The sequence below is a fragment of the Loxodonta africana genome, chromosome 21 (assembly GCF_030014295.1).
Source record: "Loxodonta africana isolate mLoxAfr1 chromosome 21, mLoxAfr1.hap2, whole genome shotgun sequence".
NCBI classification, from domain to species: domain Eukaryota; kingdom Metazoa; phylum Chordata; class Mammalia; order Proboscidea; family Elephantidae; genus Loxodonta; species Loxodonta africana.
This window is the reverse complement of record NC_087362.1, coordinates 1,562,097-1,576,944: the sequence shown is the minus strand read 5'-3', so window position 1 is coordinate 1,576,944 and position 14,848 is coordinate 1,562,097. Positions and strand designations below refer to the sequence as shown.

Here is a 14,848-nt window from a genome sequence, read left to right as displayed (position 1 = left end):
ATTAATGAACATTTAACACATAAGAATGTAAAAAATGTTTTAAGCAATTTTTACAAAAGAGATTTTAAGAACAAATGATCCTAATATGAAGAATTAGTTGCCTGAGAAAATAACAGTTGTTCATAACTCAGTGAAATAACCTCTCAGTCAGCTTTTATTTCCAGATCAAACACAAAGAAATCTTGGGAAGTTGAGAATGATGAAAAAAAAAATGGGATAATAATAACCCATTCTTATGCGGTGGCAGGAATATACTCAGGGTATTTTCCATGGTGGGATCTTTGATTAGTTACGCACAGCAGCCTAAAAAAGGGTTGAAAGAATCTAACCAGTTGGTGCAGTAAACTCGTGAAATGTGGGAACATTATTCTAGAGCATATCTCAGGAGGAAATCGTTGTTATATTGGAACTTTTATTTTGTTACAGCTGGAGAAAATGTTGTATGTTCGCTGTGGAACGGTGGGTTCAAGAATGTTTCTGGTCTATGTTTCTTACCTGATCAATACAACTGTTGAAGGAAAAGAGATTGTTTGCAAGTGTCACAAGGTATTTTTTTATTTTTTAGCTACATCACAAAGCTTCCATGTATAGAGCGTTCCCTTACTTTGTGTTATTTTAGTTTACTTGTAAAATAAGCAGCTTAGGTGCTTATAGTTTGTTATAAGTTTTAATTAAACATCTGTTGCTTTTTTTCTCATTTATATTTAGATTTGTTTAGCCTGGCATTCATTACGCCAACATTAGACTGTGAAATTAGCCGACGTGGTTTGTTGTGTATAGAATGAACAGGTTTGAGATCTCATGCAAACCTGTGAGATACTTCAGACTCTAAATCTACTTCTTTACGAAATCACACATTAGATGAAATCTGTAAGTTGGCAGAAGATTATGGAGGAAGGGAGGTCTCCCTTTTTGAAATATCTTTTTATTATTGAAAAAGATGCTTTAAAATTTTTTTTTTTTTGGTGAGCACACATAGAAGGGAGTGAAAATAGGAAAGCTAGTACAGCACAATTCAACAACTCAAAGGCAGCTGCCATTAACTCTGCTTCTTATTGGTCTCTTTTCTATTTATAGGATTTTTTAAGCACATATTTATATAGATTTAATAATGTTGTATGTAATGCTCGTTCCCTCTTTTTTCAGTGCAAAGTTAGTATATTTTAAATCTTCTTAGTTCTGTACAGTGTTGTCTCAGGCTCTTCTTAGGAATTCAGTCCCCATTCCAGCAGAGAAGAAGGTCTGGCGGTTTGGTGCTTTGAGGCTTGGGTACTCCTCAGAGCCTAGCCTTGGGTTGTTCACAGGTTATTGGGAGGGACAACCCATCCCAAGAGAGTTAGGAGTGTTCCCAAGTGGGAGGAAGGAAGGCAGGTCTGATACTGTCAGAAATTTCATTTAGCCTGGTATAATAAAAAGAGCCCTAGATGGTGAATGGAGTCCTGATGGTGCAGTGGTTAAGAGCCCAGTTGCTAACCAAAAGATAAGCAGTTTGAATCCACCAGCTGCTCCTTGGAAACCCTATGGGGCAGTTCTCTGTCCCGTAGGGTCACTCTGAGTTGTAATTGACTTGACAACAACGGGTTTCATTTTTTTTTTTTTTAAGATGGTGAATAGGAAATAGATAAGGGTGCTAACCTCAGCACTACCCCCAGCCCTGTGAATTTGGGCAAATCAGGGAACTTCTTTTGGCCTCAGTTTCTTCATCCATAAGATAAGAATGTAAAGTTCTTTGCAGTTGTACAGTTCTAAGCCTTGAGGATCATTTCTACTCACGACAGTGAGGTTCGTGAAAGACTTGGGATGTACCTTCCTGTGATAGTGGTTTGCTGCCTGGTAACCACCCTGGAATAAAGCTGAAGCAGCCTGCCGCTCTGTCTTTGAGCGATGTTCTCTTCCCCTCAGGGCTCCTCAGTGATACTATTAAGGTACAGGCCGCTTTTACTTCAGAAGGATGTATTTATGTTTGTATCAATGTGTCATACTATGGGGGCTTGCGTGCGGCTGTGATGCTGGAAGCTATGCCACCGGTATTCAGATACCAGCAGGGTCACCCATGGAGGACAGGTTTCAGCTGAGCTTCCAGACTAAGACAGACTAGGAAGAAGGACCTGGCAGTCTACTTCTGAAAAGCATTTGCCAGTGAAAACCTTATGAATAGCAGCGGAACATTCTCTGATATAGTGCTGAAAGATGAGCCCCCAGGTTGGAAGGCACTCAAAAGATGACTGGGGAAGAGCTGCCTTCTCAAAGTAGAGTCGACCTTAATGACGTGGATGGAGTAAAGTTTTCGGAACCTTCATTTGCAGATATGGCACAACTCAAAATGAGAAGAAATAGCTGCAAACATCCATTAATAATCGGAACCTGGAATGTACGAAGTATGAATCTAGGAAAATTGGAAATCATCAAAAATGAAATGGAATGCATAAACATCAATATTCTAGGCATTAGTGAGCTGAAATGGACTGGTATTGGCCATTTTGAATCGGACAGTCATATAGTCTACTATGCTGGGAATGACAACTCGAAGAAGAATGGTGTTGCGTTCATCATGAAAAAGAATGTTTCAAGATCTATCCTGAAGTACAACACTGTCAATGATAGGAACATATCCATACGCCTACAAGGAAGACCAGTTAATACGACTATTATTCAAATTTATGCGCCAACCACTAGGGCCAAAGATGAAGAAATAGAAGATTTTTATGAACTGCTGCAGTCTGAAATTGATCAAACATGCACTCAAGATGCGTTGATAATTACTGGCAATTGGAATGCGAATGTTGGAAACAAAGAAGGAGGATCAGTAGTTGGAAAATGTGGCCTTAGTGATAGAAACAATGCTGGAGATCAAATGATAGAATTTTGCAAGACTAACGACTTCTTCATTGCAAATACCTTCTTTCACCAACGTGAACAGCGACAATATACACAAATGGACCTTGCCAGATGGAACACACAGAAATCAAATTGACTACATCTGTAGAAAGAGATGATGGAAAAGCTCAACACAATCAGTCAGAACATGGCCGGGGGCCGACTGTGGAACAGACCATCAATTGCTAATATGCAAGTTCAAGCTGAAGCTGAAGAAAATCAGAGAAAGTCCACGAGAGCCAAAATATGACCTTGAGTATATTGCACTTAAATTTAGAGACCATCTGAAGAAGAGATTTGACACATTGAACGCTGCTGACCAAAGACCAGACGAGTTGTGGAATGACATGAAGGACATCATCCATGAAGAAAGCAAGGGGTCACTGAAAAGACAGGAAAGGAAGAAAAGACCAAGATGAATGTCAGAGGAAACTCTAAAACTTGCTTTTGAACATAGAGCAGCTAAAGCAAAAGGAAGAATTGATGAAGTAAAAGAACTGAACAGAAGACTTCAAAGACCGTCGTGGGAAGACAAAGTGAAGTATTATAATGACATGCGCAAAGAGCTGGAGATGGAAAACCAAAAGGGAAGAACACGCTCAGCATTTTTCAAGCTGAAAGAACTGAAGAAAAAATTCCAGCCTGGAGTTGCAATAGTGAAGGATTCCATGGGGAAAATATTAAACAACGCAGGAAGCATCAAAAGAAGATGGAAGGAATGCACAAAGTCATTGTACCAAAAAGAATTAGTTGATATTCAACCATTTCAAGAGGTGGCATATGATCAGGAACCGATGGTACTGAAGGAAGAAGTCCAAGCTTCTCTGAAGGCATTGGCGAAAAACAAGGCTCCAGAAATTGATGGAATATCAATTGAGATGTTTCAGCAAACAGATGCAGCGCTGGAAGTGCTCACTTGTCTATGCCAAGAAATATGGAAGACAGCTTCCTGGTCAACTGACTGGAACAGATCCATATTTATGCCTATTCCCAAGAAAGGTGATCCAACCAAATGTGGAAATTATGGAACAATATCATTAATATCACACGCAAGCAAAATTTTACTGAAGATCATTCAAAAACGGCTGCAGCAGTACATCGACAAGGAACTGCCAGGAATTCAGGCTGGTTTCAGAAGGGGACGTGGAACCAGGGATATCACTGCTGATGTCAGATGGATTCTGGCTGAAAACAGAGAATACCAGAAGGACGTTTACCTGTGTTTTATTGACTACGCAAAGGCATTTGATTGTGTGGATCATAACAAACTATGGATAACAATGTGAAGAGTGGGAATTCCAGAACACTTAACTGTGCTCATGAGGAACCCTTACATAGATCAAGAGGCAGTTGTTCAGACAGAACAAGGGGATACTGATTGGTTTAAAGTCAGGAAAGCCATGCGTCAGGGTTGTATCCGCTCATCGTACCTATTCAATCTGTATGCTGAGCAAATAACCCGAGAAGCTGGACTATATGAAGAAGAATGGGGCATCAGGGTTGGAGGAAGACTCATTAACAACCTGCGTTATGCAGATGGTACAACATTGCTTGCTGAAAGTGAAGAGGACTTCGAGCACTTACTAATGAAGATCAAAGACTACAGCCTTCACTATGGATTACACCTCAACAGAAAGAAAACAAAAATCCTCATAACTGGACCAATGAGCAACATCATGATAAATGGAGAAAAGATTGAAGTTGTTCAAGGATTTCATTTTACTTGGATCCACAATCAACAGCCATGGAAGCAGCAGTCAAGAAATCAAAAGCCGCATTGCATTGGGTAAATCTGCTGCAAAGGACCTCTTCAAAGTGTTGAAGAGCAAAGATGTCACCCTGAAGAATAAGGTGCCCCTGATCGAAGTCATGGTATTTTCAATTGCATCATATGCATGTGAAAGCTGGACAGTGAATAAGGAAGACCGAAGAAGAGTTGACACCTTTGAATTGTGGTGTTGGAGAAGAATATTGAATATACCATGGACTGCCAAAAGAATGAACAAATCTGTCTTAGATGAAGTGCAGCCAGAATGCTCCTTAGCGGCAAGGATGGCGAGACTGCGTCTTACATAATTTGGACATGTTGTCAGGAGGGATTAGTCCCTGGAGAAGGACGTCATGCTTGGCAGAATACAGGGTCAGCGGAAAAGAGGAAGACCCTCAACGAGGTGGATTGACACAGTGGCTGCAACAATGAGCTCAAGCATAGCAACGATTTTAAGGATGGCGCAGGACCGGGCAGTGTTTTGTTCTGTTATGCATAGGGTCGCTATGAGTTGGAACCGACTCGACGGCACCTAACAACAACAACAACATCAGTCAGCTCATTCCCAAGATGCATTTTTGAGGGAACTAGGTCTGAGGGATAGAAATAGATGTTACACAGAAAGGAAATAATTGGTCATATATGTTTGGTAAAAAACTGGATTAAAAGATGTTGAACAAGCACTGTTACTGTAGAGCTTAGCAGAACATTTAAATTGCTGATGTGTATGAAGAATCTTCCCAAATGGCCAGAGTGGTCATCCTTCAAACTGACTTTATGAAGAAGCATTTTTCTCATAGACTGTCTTACAGGCTGTAGTGTTATTCGGAAGGCATTTTTTTGGCAGGACAAAGGCTACTCATCCAGGCCAAAGAAGGACAGCTAGGGAGCACTCTAGCAGCCTTTCTCAACCTGGTTCTTCATTTCAGCCACAGAACGCAGACAATGATATGAGTGCCTTTTTCTTTCCTCCAGTTCCTTCAGGGATAGCACATGCTGGTTGCATTGGAGAGAAGTCATTCCACACAATAGGGTCCCATCGGACACTAGGGCTTACTTCTCTCGAGAAACCCCAGCTGAGAAAAGCTGCTATAGAAATGATGAGTATAGAAAAAAAAGAAAAACTGTCTTACCTAAGAGAGGAAAAACCAGCTCTAACATATGGGGAAGAAATGTTAGCATCCCAGAAGTTCAGTGTAATGTCCGCTATTAGAGTCTTTTACTGGGGAGTGTGGCGTGCTTCTTCACGGTATTTGAGTCTGCATAGGTTGCAGGGTACTGTAATGTTTTTAATATTAGAGCTGTAGATAGGAACTCTTTTGTACAGGAGAGAGAAGAGATGTACACAGTGTTAAGGAAAGTGGAATGGTATACACAGGAAATCAGCTTTGGAGTGATGGAGACCCGGGTTTAAATCTCCTTATGAACTCTGGGACCTTGGTCTGCGACTTACTGACTCTGACCCAGCTGAAAATACTAACCTTATCTATAAAACGGGTAATGGAAACTATCCCAGTGGATTGTTACTACCTTTAAATGTATTAGCCTGTATAAGGCACTAGTTACATAGTAACAAGGCAAGTCACTTGATCTTTCTTAACCTTTGGGAAAATGGTGGTAATGCCTGCCTTGCGTGCTCCCTAGATCCTGAGATAAATAATGTATAAGAAGGACTTTGTAGTGTGAACTGTTTTAATAATGCAAGGTAATTTCTTAGAAATAGTAGTTAGAGCTCTCTATGTAGATTTTTACAAATATTATCTAAGGTAAAGACCCTACCATCTAAATTGGGATTATTTATGAATTAGTAATAATCAATAAATGTTGTATGCCTTATATTTTTAAAACTTTGTTTACTATTAAAATTTAGAAAAGACATTGAATGTACTCTTAAATTTTCCTTACAGGATGAAACTGTAACAATAGAAACTGTCTTTCCATTTGATGTTGCAGTTAAATTTGTTTCTACAAAGGTATGTCCCTAAGAAGAATACTGGAAATCATTTAGGTTATAGAAATTGACACACACAGAAAAATGAAATGGACTGAATGCAGGTCCTGACAGACTTTTTGTCTCTCTCTGTGACAGTTTGAGCACCTAGAACGGGTCTGTGCTGACATCCCCTTTCTGTTGATGGCAGACATTTTAAGTGCCTCTCCGTGGGCCCTCACTGTTGTGTCCAGTGAGCTGCAGCTTGCTCCGTCTGTGACCCCAGTGGATCAGCTAGAGTCCCAGGTGGACAGAGGTGAGAACTGGGACATTGCCGCTGAATTAGCAGGAGAGGGTGTGTGTTGGTCTAAGTCTGCAGTGTAAGGCAGAGTTCACTCTTTGCTAAGTGAGAGAACTTGAGACTTGCTCTCACAAAAGCAAATATATTTAGAATTTTCATCTGCTCTAAGAATAAGTTTCAATGTCTGTTGATAAATAATAAATATTTATCAAGTGCTTTTCCAAAAAGCATCAACCTAGGCTCCCAAGAAAACACCAAAAGATGAGGCAGCTTCTGGGCTTCACTTCTGTGCATTTCAGGTTATCATTTTCCATTGGAATAGTAGTGTAGTTGGGTTCTCCCATAAGATCTTGGCATCAAATCTTTGAGTAAGATCAGTAGATAAAAATGAAGCATGCTCAAATCGACCCTGACTTACAGGGACCCCATGTGTTGCAGGGCAGAACTCCTCCATAGGGTTTTCATACCTGTAACCTTTTGGAAGGGTATTGCCAATCCTTTTTCCTGAGGCACCTCTGGGTAGGTCTGAAGTACCAACTTTTCAGCTAGTCATCAAGTGCTTCACCACCCAGGGCCTCTTCTCTAATATTTAAATGCTAGAAACGTTTCACATCCTGTATAATAATAACAAAAAACATGGTTTCAGAATGCCTTCATAAGTTTCGGTGGTTCTCACTCTACAAGCTTGACCTTCTCTTGTGTGTTTGGACATCAGTGCCTCTCCTTCTGCTTTCCTCTGTCCTCTACTTCCTCGTGTTTTCACTGTGCTAATTTGGAACAATCATGAAGTTTAGAGTCAGACTGGATGGAATTTACTTCTCAGTTTGTTCCATCTCATGCTCCTCAGGATGGTTCATCTTGTTTCATCACTTCTCAGTTAAAGTAGATAAAAAGTAGGTAGTATACGTGAAATAATGTGTGTGAGATATCTTAGCCCAATGCTCATCTTTTAACAGGTGCTCACTCAAAGCTGGTTATCTGTCCATTGTTTGCTGATTCCTTCTTCCGCCCTTTAAGTATTGGCCGTTTTCTAGGTCCTGTCTTTGGTCCCCCTTTCCATCCTCCATCTGTTTTCAGCTGCCTCATAACCTTAGCACCAATTGCTGTTGAGTTGACTCCGACTCATGGTGACCCCATGTGTGTCAAGAGTAGAACTGTACCCCGTAGGGTTTTCAGTGGCTGATTTTTCAGAAGTAGGCACCTCTGGGTGGACTCCAACCTCCGACCTTTCAGTTAGCAGCCCAGTATGGTAACCATTTGTACCACCTGGGAACCCCGTAACTTTAGACTGTCTGCATTTCCTCATCCAGTTAGAGGAGTCACTGTAAACCTACTTACTCTAAGCTAGAAATGCAGAGAAAAACTAAACTGCTTCTTCAGACCTGCACTCAGCCTGACACCAGTTCTGCTTGCTAAACATCTCTTGGATCCAGCTTATCGTGGTACTCTCTGCTGTCCTCATCACTTCTCACCTGGCCTATAAAGTCGTCTTAACTGGTTTCCTTACCAGTCATATTGCTGCTAGAGTTTGACCTCAAAAAAATTCATCAGAACTTTTCATTCCTTAAAAAAAATCATGGCGAGAGGTGGAGCCAAGATGGCAGAATAGACAGATGCTTCTGGCGAGCCCTCTTTATAACAAAAACCCGAAAAAACAAGTGAAACGAGTATATTTATGACAAGCTAGGACCCCTGAACATCAAAGGCAAGCTGAGAAAATGAACTGAAGGGTAGGGGGAGGAAGAGGCGGTTTAGAAGCGGAGAGGAGTTACCGGACCTGAATCGTGGGGAGCCCTCAGGCACCATTCCCAGAGCAGCGGCGGTGGGCTGGTATTAGCATTCAGCCGCAGTTTCCTCAGGGAGAAGCAGCTAGCCACACAGCCTACTCACACCTCCGGAACCAGAGAAGAATGGTGCTCTCGCTTCAGGGGCTGTTCATTCCCCTGGACCTGAGACAGGCCCGGTTGAGCACCTAGAGCCATTCTCCAGGCCTTGGAGAAGGAGTAAATTTGCAATTATTTGTCAGCTCCACTAACCGAGGGAGCTCAGGACAGAAGCGGCTTCTGTCCAGGCATAAACAGTCCATGGACATTGAGTACCTTTCCCCTCTGCATGGACCTTTGTGGGCCTATTTCGGGAGAATAGGCACTTGTTGGCAGACTCCAACCATTTAAGCTGTGTGGCGGAGAGGTGGGTGTTTGATGTTTGACATTGCTTTGCCTACTAAACAGGGTCCTCACCTACCCACATCAGGGGCCTAAGGACTGGTAGCTCCACTCAGGTCACCCAGCCACCTGTGAGAGGGGTCCAAGGGTAACTGGTACCTCCCAGTCCTTACAAACAAAAACATTGGGTGCCTCTGGTCCCTCTGCAGAGCCCACCCACCTGTACACTCTAGAGAACAGGGACACGCTTTCCTCAGAGACACATGGGGGATGACTCTCAGCCCCCTGCCTTCTTCAGAGTGTGACTCCCTGCTGCAACCAGATGCTGGTACCTACACCAATCACCTCTGCCCCTCTAAGACTATAGGACAGAGCCTGAACTGCACACTTGATGATCAGCTACCTGGGCACCTGAGCTGAATTCATACAAGAAAACTGAATGGACTAATAGATATACCTGATAACAGCTCTAGCCATCTGGAGACAGGACGTCAGAGCTCCAAAGGTGAAAATAATCAGGCTAGCTCACTCAAGGAACCCATTTGGGTATATCAAAACAAAGCAAAAACCAAGAAGCTACGACACAGTAAGCAAGCATAAACTAGTACAATAACTTATAGATGACTCAGAGACAACAGTCAATATCAAGTCACATAAAGAAACAGACCACGATCACCTCAACAGGCTCTCAAAGAATCAAGGGATCTTCTAGATGAAAGTGCATTCCTGGAATTGCCAGAGGCAGAATGCAGAAGTTTAATATACAGAAACCTTCAAGATATCCGGAAGGAAATGAGGCAGTACGTGGAACAAGCCAAGGAACACACAGATAAAGCAATTGAAGAAATTAGAAAGATTATTCAGGAACATAATGAAAAATTTAATAAGCTGGAAAAATCCATAGACAGGCAGCAATCAGAAATTCAGAAGATTAACAATAAAATTACAGAAGTAGACAACTCAATAGAAAGTCGGAGGAGCAGAATTGAGCAAGTAGAAGCCAGAATTTCTGAACTGGAAGATAAAGCACTTGGCACTAATATATTTGAAGAAAAATCAGATAAAAGAATTTTAAAAAATGAAGAAAAGTTCAGAATCATGTGGGACTGTATCAAGAGAAATAACCTACAAGTGATTGGAGTACCATAACAGGGAGGGATAACAGAAAATACAGATAGAATTGTTGAAAATTTGTTGGCTGAAAACTTCCCTGATACAGTGCAAGATGAGAAGATATCTATCCAAGATGCTCATAGAACTTCACATGAGGTAAATTTTAAAGTCACCAAGACATGTTATAATGAAACTTGCCAAAACCAAAGATATAAAGAGAGAATTTTAAGAGCAGCGAGGGATAAACGAAAAGTCACCTACAAAGGAGAGTCAATAAGAATAAGGGCATACTACTCAGCAAAAACTATGCAGGCAAGAAGGCAATAGGGTGACTTATATAAAAAATTAAAGGAAAAAAATTGCCAGCCAAGAATCATGTCTCTATCAAAACTGTCCCTTAAATATGAAGGTGAAATTAGGACATTTCCAGATAAACAGAAATTGAGAGAATTCGTAAAATCCAAACCAAAACTACAAGAAATACTAAAGGGAGTTCTTTGGTTAGAAAATCAATAATATCAGGTATCAACCCAAGACTAGAACACTGGGCAGAGCAAACAGAAGTCAACCCAGACAGGGAAATAAAAAAAACAAAGCAAGTTTATTAAAAAAAAAAAAAAAGCCCAAAACAGGGTAACAGCGATGTTATTCTGTAAAAGAAGACAACATTAAAACGATAAAGAGGGACTAAGAAATGTCATACCTCTTCCATATGGAGAGGAAGATAAGGCAATACAAAGAAATAAAAGTTAGGTTTAAATTTAGAAAAATAGGGGTAAATAAAATAATAAGGTAACCACAAAGGAGGCAAACTGTTCTACACATCAAAATAAAATACAAGGAAAAAAATAGAGACTCAGCAGAAACAAAATCAACAACAACAAATATGAGGAGAGGTCAATATATAAAGATAATCTACTCAGCACATAAAAACAAGTGGAAGAAAGAAGCTGTTAACAACACACAAAAAAAGACATCAAAATGATAACACTAAATTCATACCTATCCATGATTATGCTGAATGTAAATGGAGTAAATGTACCAATAAAGAGATAGTGGCAGAATGGATTAAAAAACACGATCCGTGTATATGCTGCCTACAGGAGACACACCTTAGACTTAGAGACACAAACTAAAACTCAAAGGATGGAAAAAAAAAAATATCAAGCAAACAACAACCAAAAAAGAGCAGGAGTGGCAATATTAATTTCTGACAAAATAGACTTTAAAGTTAAATCCATCATAAAGGATAAGGAAGGACACTATATAATGATTAAAGGGACAAAATAAAACATCATGACATAGCTGACTTTCCCGGTCAGACTCCAGCTTGCCTTCCAGTCTCCTCTTCACCAGTCTTTCTGCTTCCCTGTGCTTGTTCGCAGCCTTTGGCCTTGCTGAACTTCTTGCATTCACCGAGCACTGCTCCCGTCTGCTTTTGTCTGAGATCCTCTCCCTCCTCATTTTAGAACTCTTGCTTGCTCTTTAGGGTTCACATAAGCTTTGATGTGTTGATCCTGCCAAGCAGGGCTAAGCACTCTTCCTTCCTTGTTCCCGTGGTATTTTTTTACATACTTTTTTCTTCCGTAACACCTGTCCCATCATACTGTAATTATTTATAGATTTGGCTCCCCTACAAGACCATTTGCTCCTTAAAGCCAGAGCTGTCACTTATCTCTGTATTGCCAACATCATGTCGTTGCATTTGTTTTTAAGTACTGTGGAGTCAGCCCTGACTCATGGCGACTCCATGTTACAGAGCACAACTGCTCTGTAGGGTTTTCTTGGCTGTAATCTTAATGGAGGAAACCCTGGTGGCATAGTGGTTAAGTGCTATGGCTGCTAACCAAGAGGTCAGCAGTTCAAATCCACCAGGTGCTCCTTGGAAACTCTATGGGGCAGTTCTACTCTGTCCTACAGGGTCGCTCTGAGTCGGAATCGACCTAACAGCAGTGGGTTTGGTTTTTGGGTTTTAATCTTAATGCGAGCAGATTGCCAGGCCTTTTCTTCCATGGTGCTGCTGGGGGGGTTTGAACCACCAACCTTTAGGTTAGCAGTTGAGTGCAAACCGTTTGCCTCACCTAGGGACCTGCCAGCACCATAATAGCTCATTAATAAATGTTTATTAATGAATGTGCTCTGATTTGAATCTCCAGGAGTACAATGCACTATAGAATAAGAAATACAGATTTTTTTTGTATCATAAATTTGACCCTAACATTAATTGTTCATTAACATGGTCATTTTGGTCAGCTTCCCAGAAGTAGAGAGAACTTTGGGTAGTTTTAATATGCATGGTTCAGGTTTTTTAAAAAGCTGTCTCAAGTGCTTTAAATTGATAATTTTTTTTTCCTTCAAGTGAGTTTCACCTATTGGACTACACTGTCATTTTGTAGTCCTTCCAGCTACTTAAAAGTAATTAATTAAAGTAATAATTGACCTACTTTTTTCCCTTTCCCTGCTGGTAACAGACCTTTGTTAATCTGTCACAGACTTCTTCACTGGAAAACAACTGCCAGATGCTTGGAGGCTTTGCTGGGGTTGGCACTAGATGGGCACAGCTGCTCCCTTGTATTTAAAGAAGTGGCATCGCAGGTCGTGCAGTGCCGAAGGGGAGGGAGGGAAGGCTTGGTTTAGACGAGCAGTTATCCCGTCATGAGGGAATTTACTGTAAAGCTGGCAAGAGGAAGGCATCCTTGTGCAAGAAGCCACCTTAGGCAGTAACGAGGCAATATGTGTTATCTTTGTAATTGAGGGACATCAGTAATAAAATACGTTTATTTAGAGAACGTACCTGTGCAACCTGAAGGGATAACCAAAGTTTTTGTTCTTTTTTTCTACCCTGAAATGTTTTCACTTGGAGAAAGAAAAATAATCAGCATATGGTATTATTTTGTCTTCAGACTTCTTCTATTCATTCTTTTCAGTAGGAACTTGCTGTAGACATATAGATGACTCACCTGTTTTTTTGGTTTAGTTTTTTTTTTTTTTAAATAATAATGAAATATTGATATGTTAGAAAAAACTGACCAGAGAACTGAGAGAAGCTGGTTCATCCCCTCAAGCACATACCAGTTTTGTGGCCTCACTTACCTGCCTCGAGCTTTAGTTTCCAAGTCTCTAGAAATAATATACGCATAAATGATAAGGTGTCTGTTTTTCTGACATTGTCTGGATGCGAAACTCTCCTTTCCAAGATGAAACCATTGCATGAAGGTGATAAAGATTCTTTCTTGTAGTTGTCTTGCAGACTGGAGAGAGTGCTAGCGAATGCTTCTGTCTTCGGTGCCCATCTGTTGGAAATGTTGAAGGTGGAGTTGCAACCGGGCGTTATATTATCTCCTGGAAGAGGTAAATGTGATGTCAGTCCTACCTTTTCTTTAATGTCTTTGCTATTCTAGTACTTTCAGTGTTCGCCATTGTCATTAAATAGAGCTTCTGTCATTCTGGAGAGCAGACCAGAAGTCACTATTCTGCCCAGTGGATATGTGAACCATATGTCTAAAACACAAAAACTAAAAATGACGATTAAACTTTTATTTGTGTTTTTCACATTTGTGACCTATAAGCTGAGGAAATTTTAGCAAAACTAAATCTGAAGAATAAGTTTCTACGTTAGTAGAGAGAAAAATGTCCTTAGGTTCAATCAGTAGGATTGTCTATTTAGAAGACCAAAGGAAATCAACAAATTATTAGAATTAATCTAGAGTTCACCAAAGTTGCAGGATCTGACATCAAGTATATAAAAATCAGTTGCATTTCTGTATATGAGTAATAAACCCCTGGACAGTGTACTTTTAGTGCAGATACCATGTACAGAGTAACAAAATATAAGATGTCTGGTACTTTTAGTGTAGATACCATGTACATAGCAACAAAATATAAGATGTCTAGGAACGTATCTAAGAGAGGAGTACAGTAAGTTTATAGAGAAAATTATTAAACTTCAGAACCTTCAAGGAATACCTAGATAAATGGAAGACATACACAAATTGATCTGTAGATTCAATGCAGTTTCCGTCCAAATGGCAGCAGTTTTTTTGTTCTATTTTATCTTGTTTTCTTTTGTGGAACTTGGTGCTCTAATTCTAAAATGTATTTGGAAAGGCCAAAAGAACACTTGCAGAAGAACTAGGCAAGGGTATTCATCCTTCCAGATTCCAGGACTGAGTGTGGAGCTGTGGTAGTCAGACATGATGGTGCTGCCGTGGGAGTGTTTGAATAAGCCAGTGGAACAGAAGAGAGTCTAGAAACGGATTCAGGGATCTACACATCCATAGAGACAGTATCTTACAGCAGTAGCATGGTGGATCAGTTGGAAAAAGATGAACTGTTTTGGAATTGCTTCTGAACAATTGGTAAACCGATCCCTAGTTTGTACGCTGTATATGAAGAGTAATTCCACATATCTTAAAGATTAAAGATGTGACAAAGGCTAATTGTTAACAAGCAAAACTGGAACTTTAATAGAAAATATAACTGAATTACTTTATAACTTTGGAGTGGGGAAGAATTTCATTAAGCAACAAGAAAAAAAGTTCCAGTCGTCTGTGATTGTTAGGTGCCATTGAGTTAGCTCTGACTCAGCAACCTTACGTATAATGGAACGAAACATCGTTCTCCAGTCCTGCATCATCCTCACAATCGTTGCTGTGTTTGAACCCATTGTTGCAACCATTGCATCAATCCATCCA

The 14,848-nt window shown here is 40.4% G+C and overlaps 1 protein-coding gene across 5 annotated transcripts in view; it reads left to right on the top strand.

Moving 5' to 3' along the window:
• The window catches only part of TRAPPC11 (trafficking protein particle complex subunit 11), a 69,741-nt gene that overhangs the window by 38,348 nt on the left and 16,545 nt on the right, over positions 1–14,848 (top strand). For all 5 annotated transcript variants that reach the window (XM_003415831.4, XM_064273541.1, XM_064273542.1 and 2 more), the window contains exons 23-26: positions 427–546; positions 6,553–6,618; positions 6,735–6,891; positions 13,394–13,505. In XM_003415831.4, coding sequence (XP_003415879.2) covers positions 427–546; positions 6,553–6,618; positions 6,735–6,891; positions 13,394–13,505 — 455 coding nt within the window. The remainder of the gene's footprint in view (positions 1–426; positions 547–6,552; positions 6,619–6,734; positions 6,892–13,393; positions 13,506–14,848) is intronic.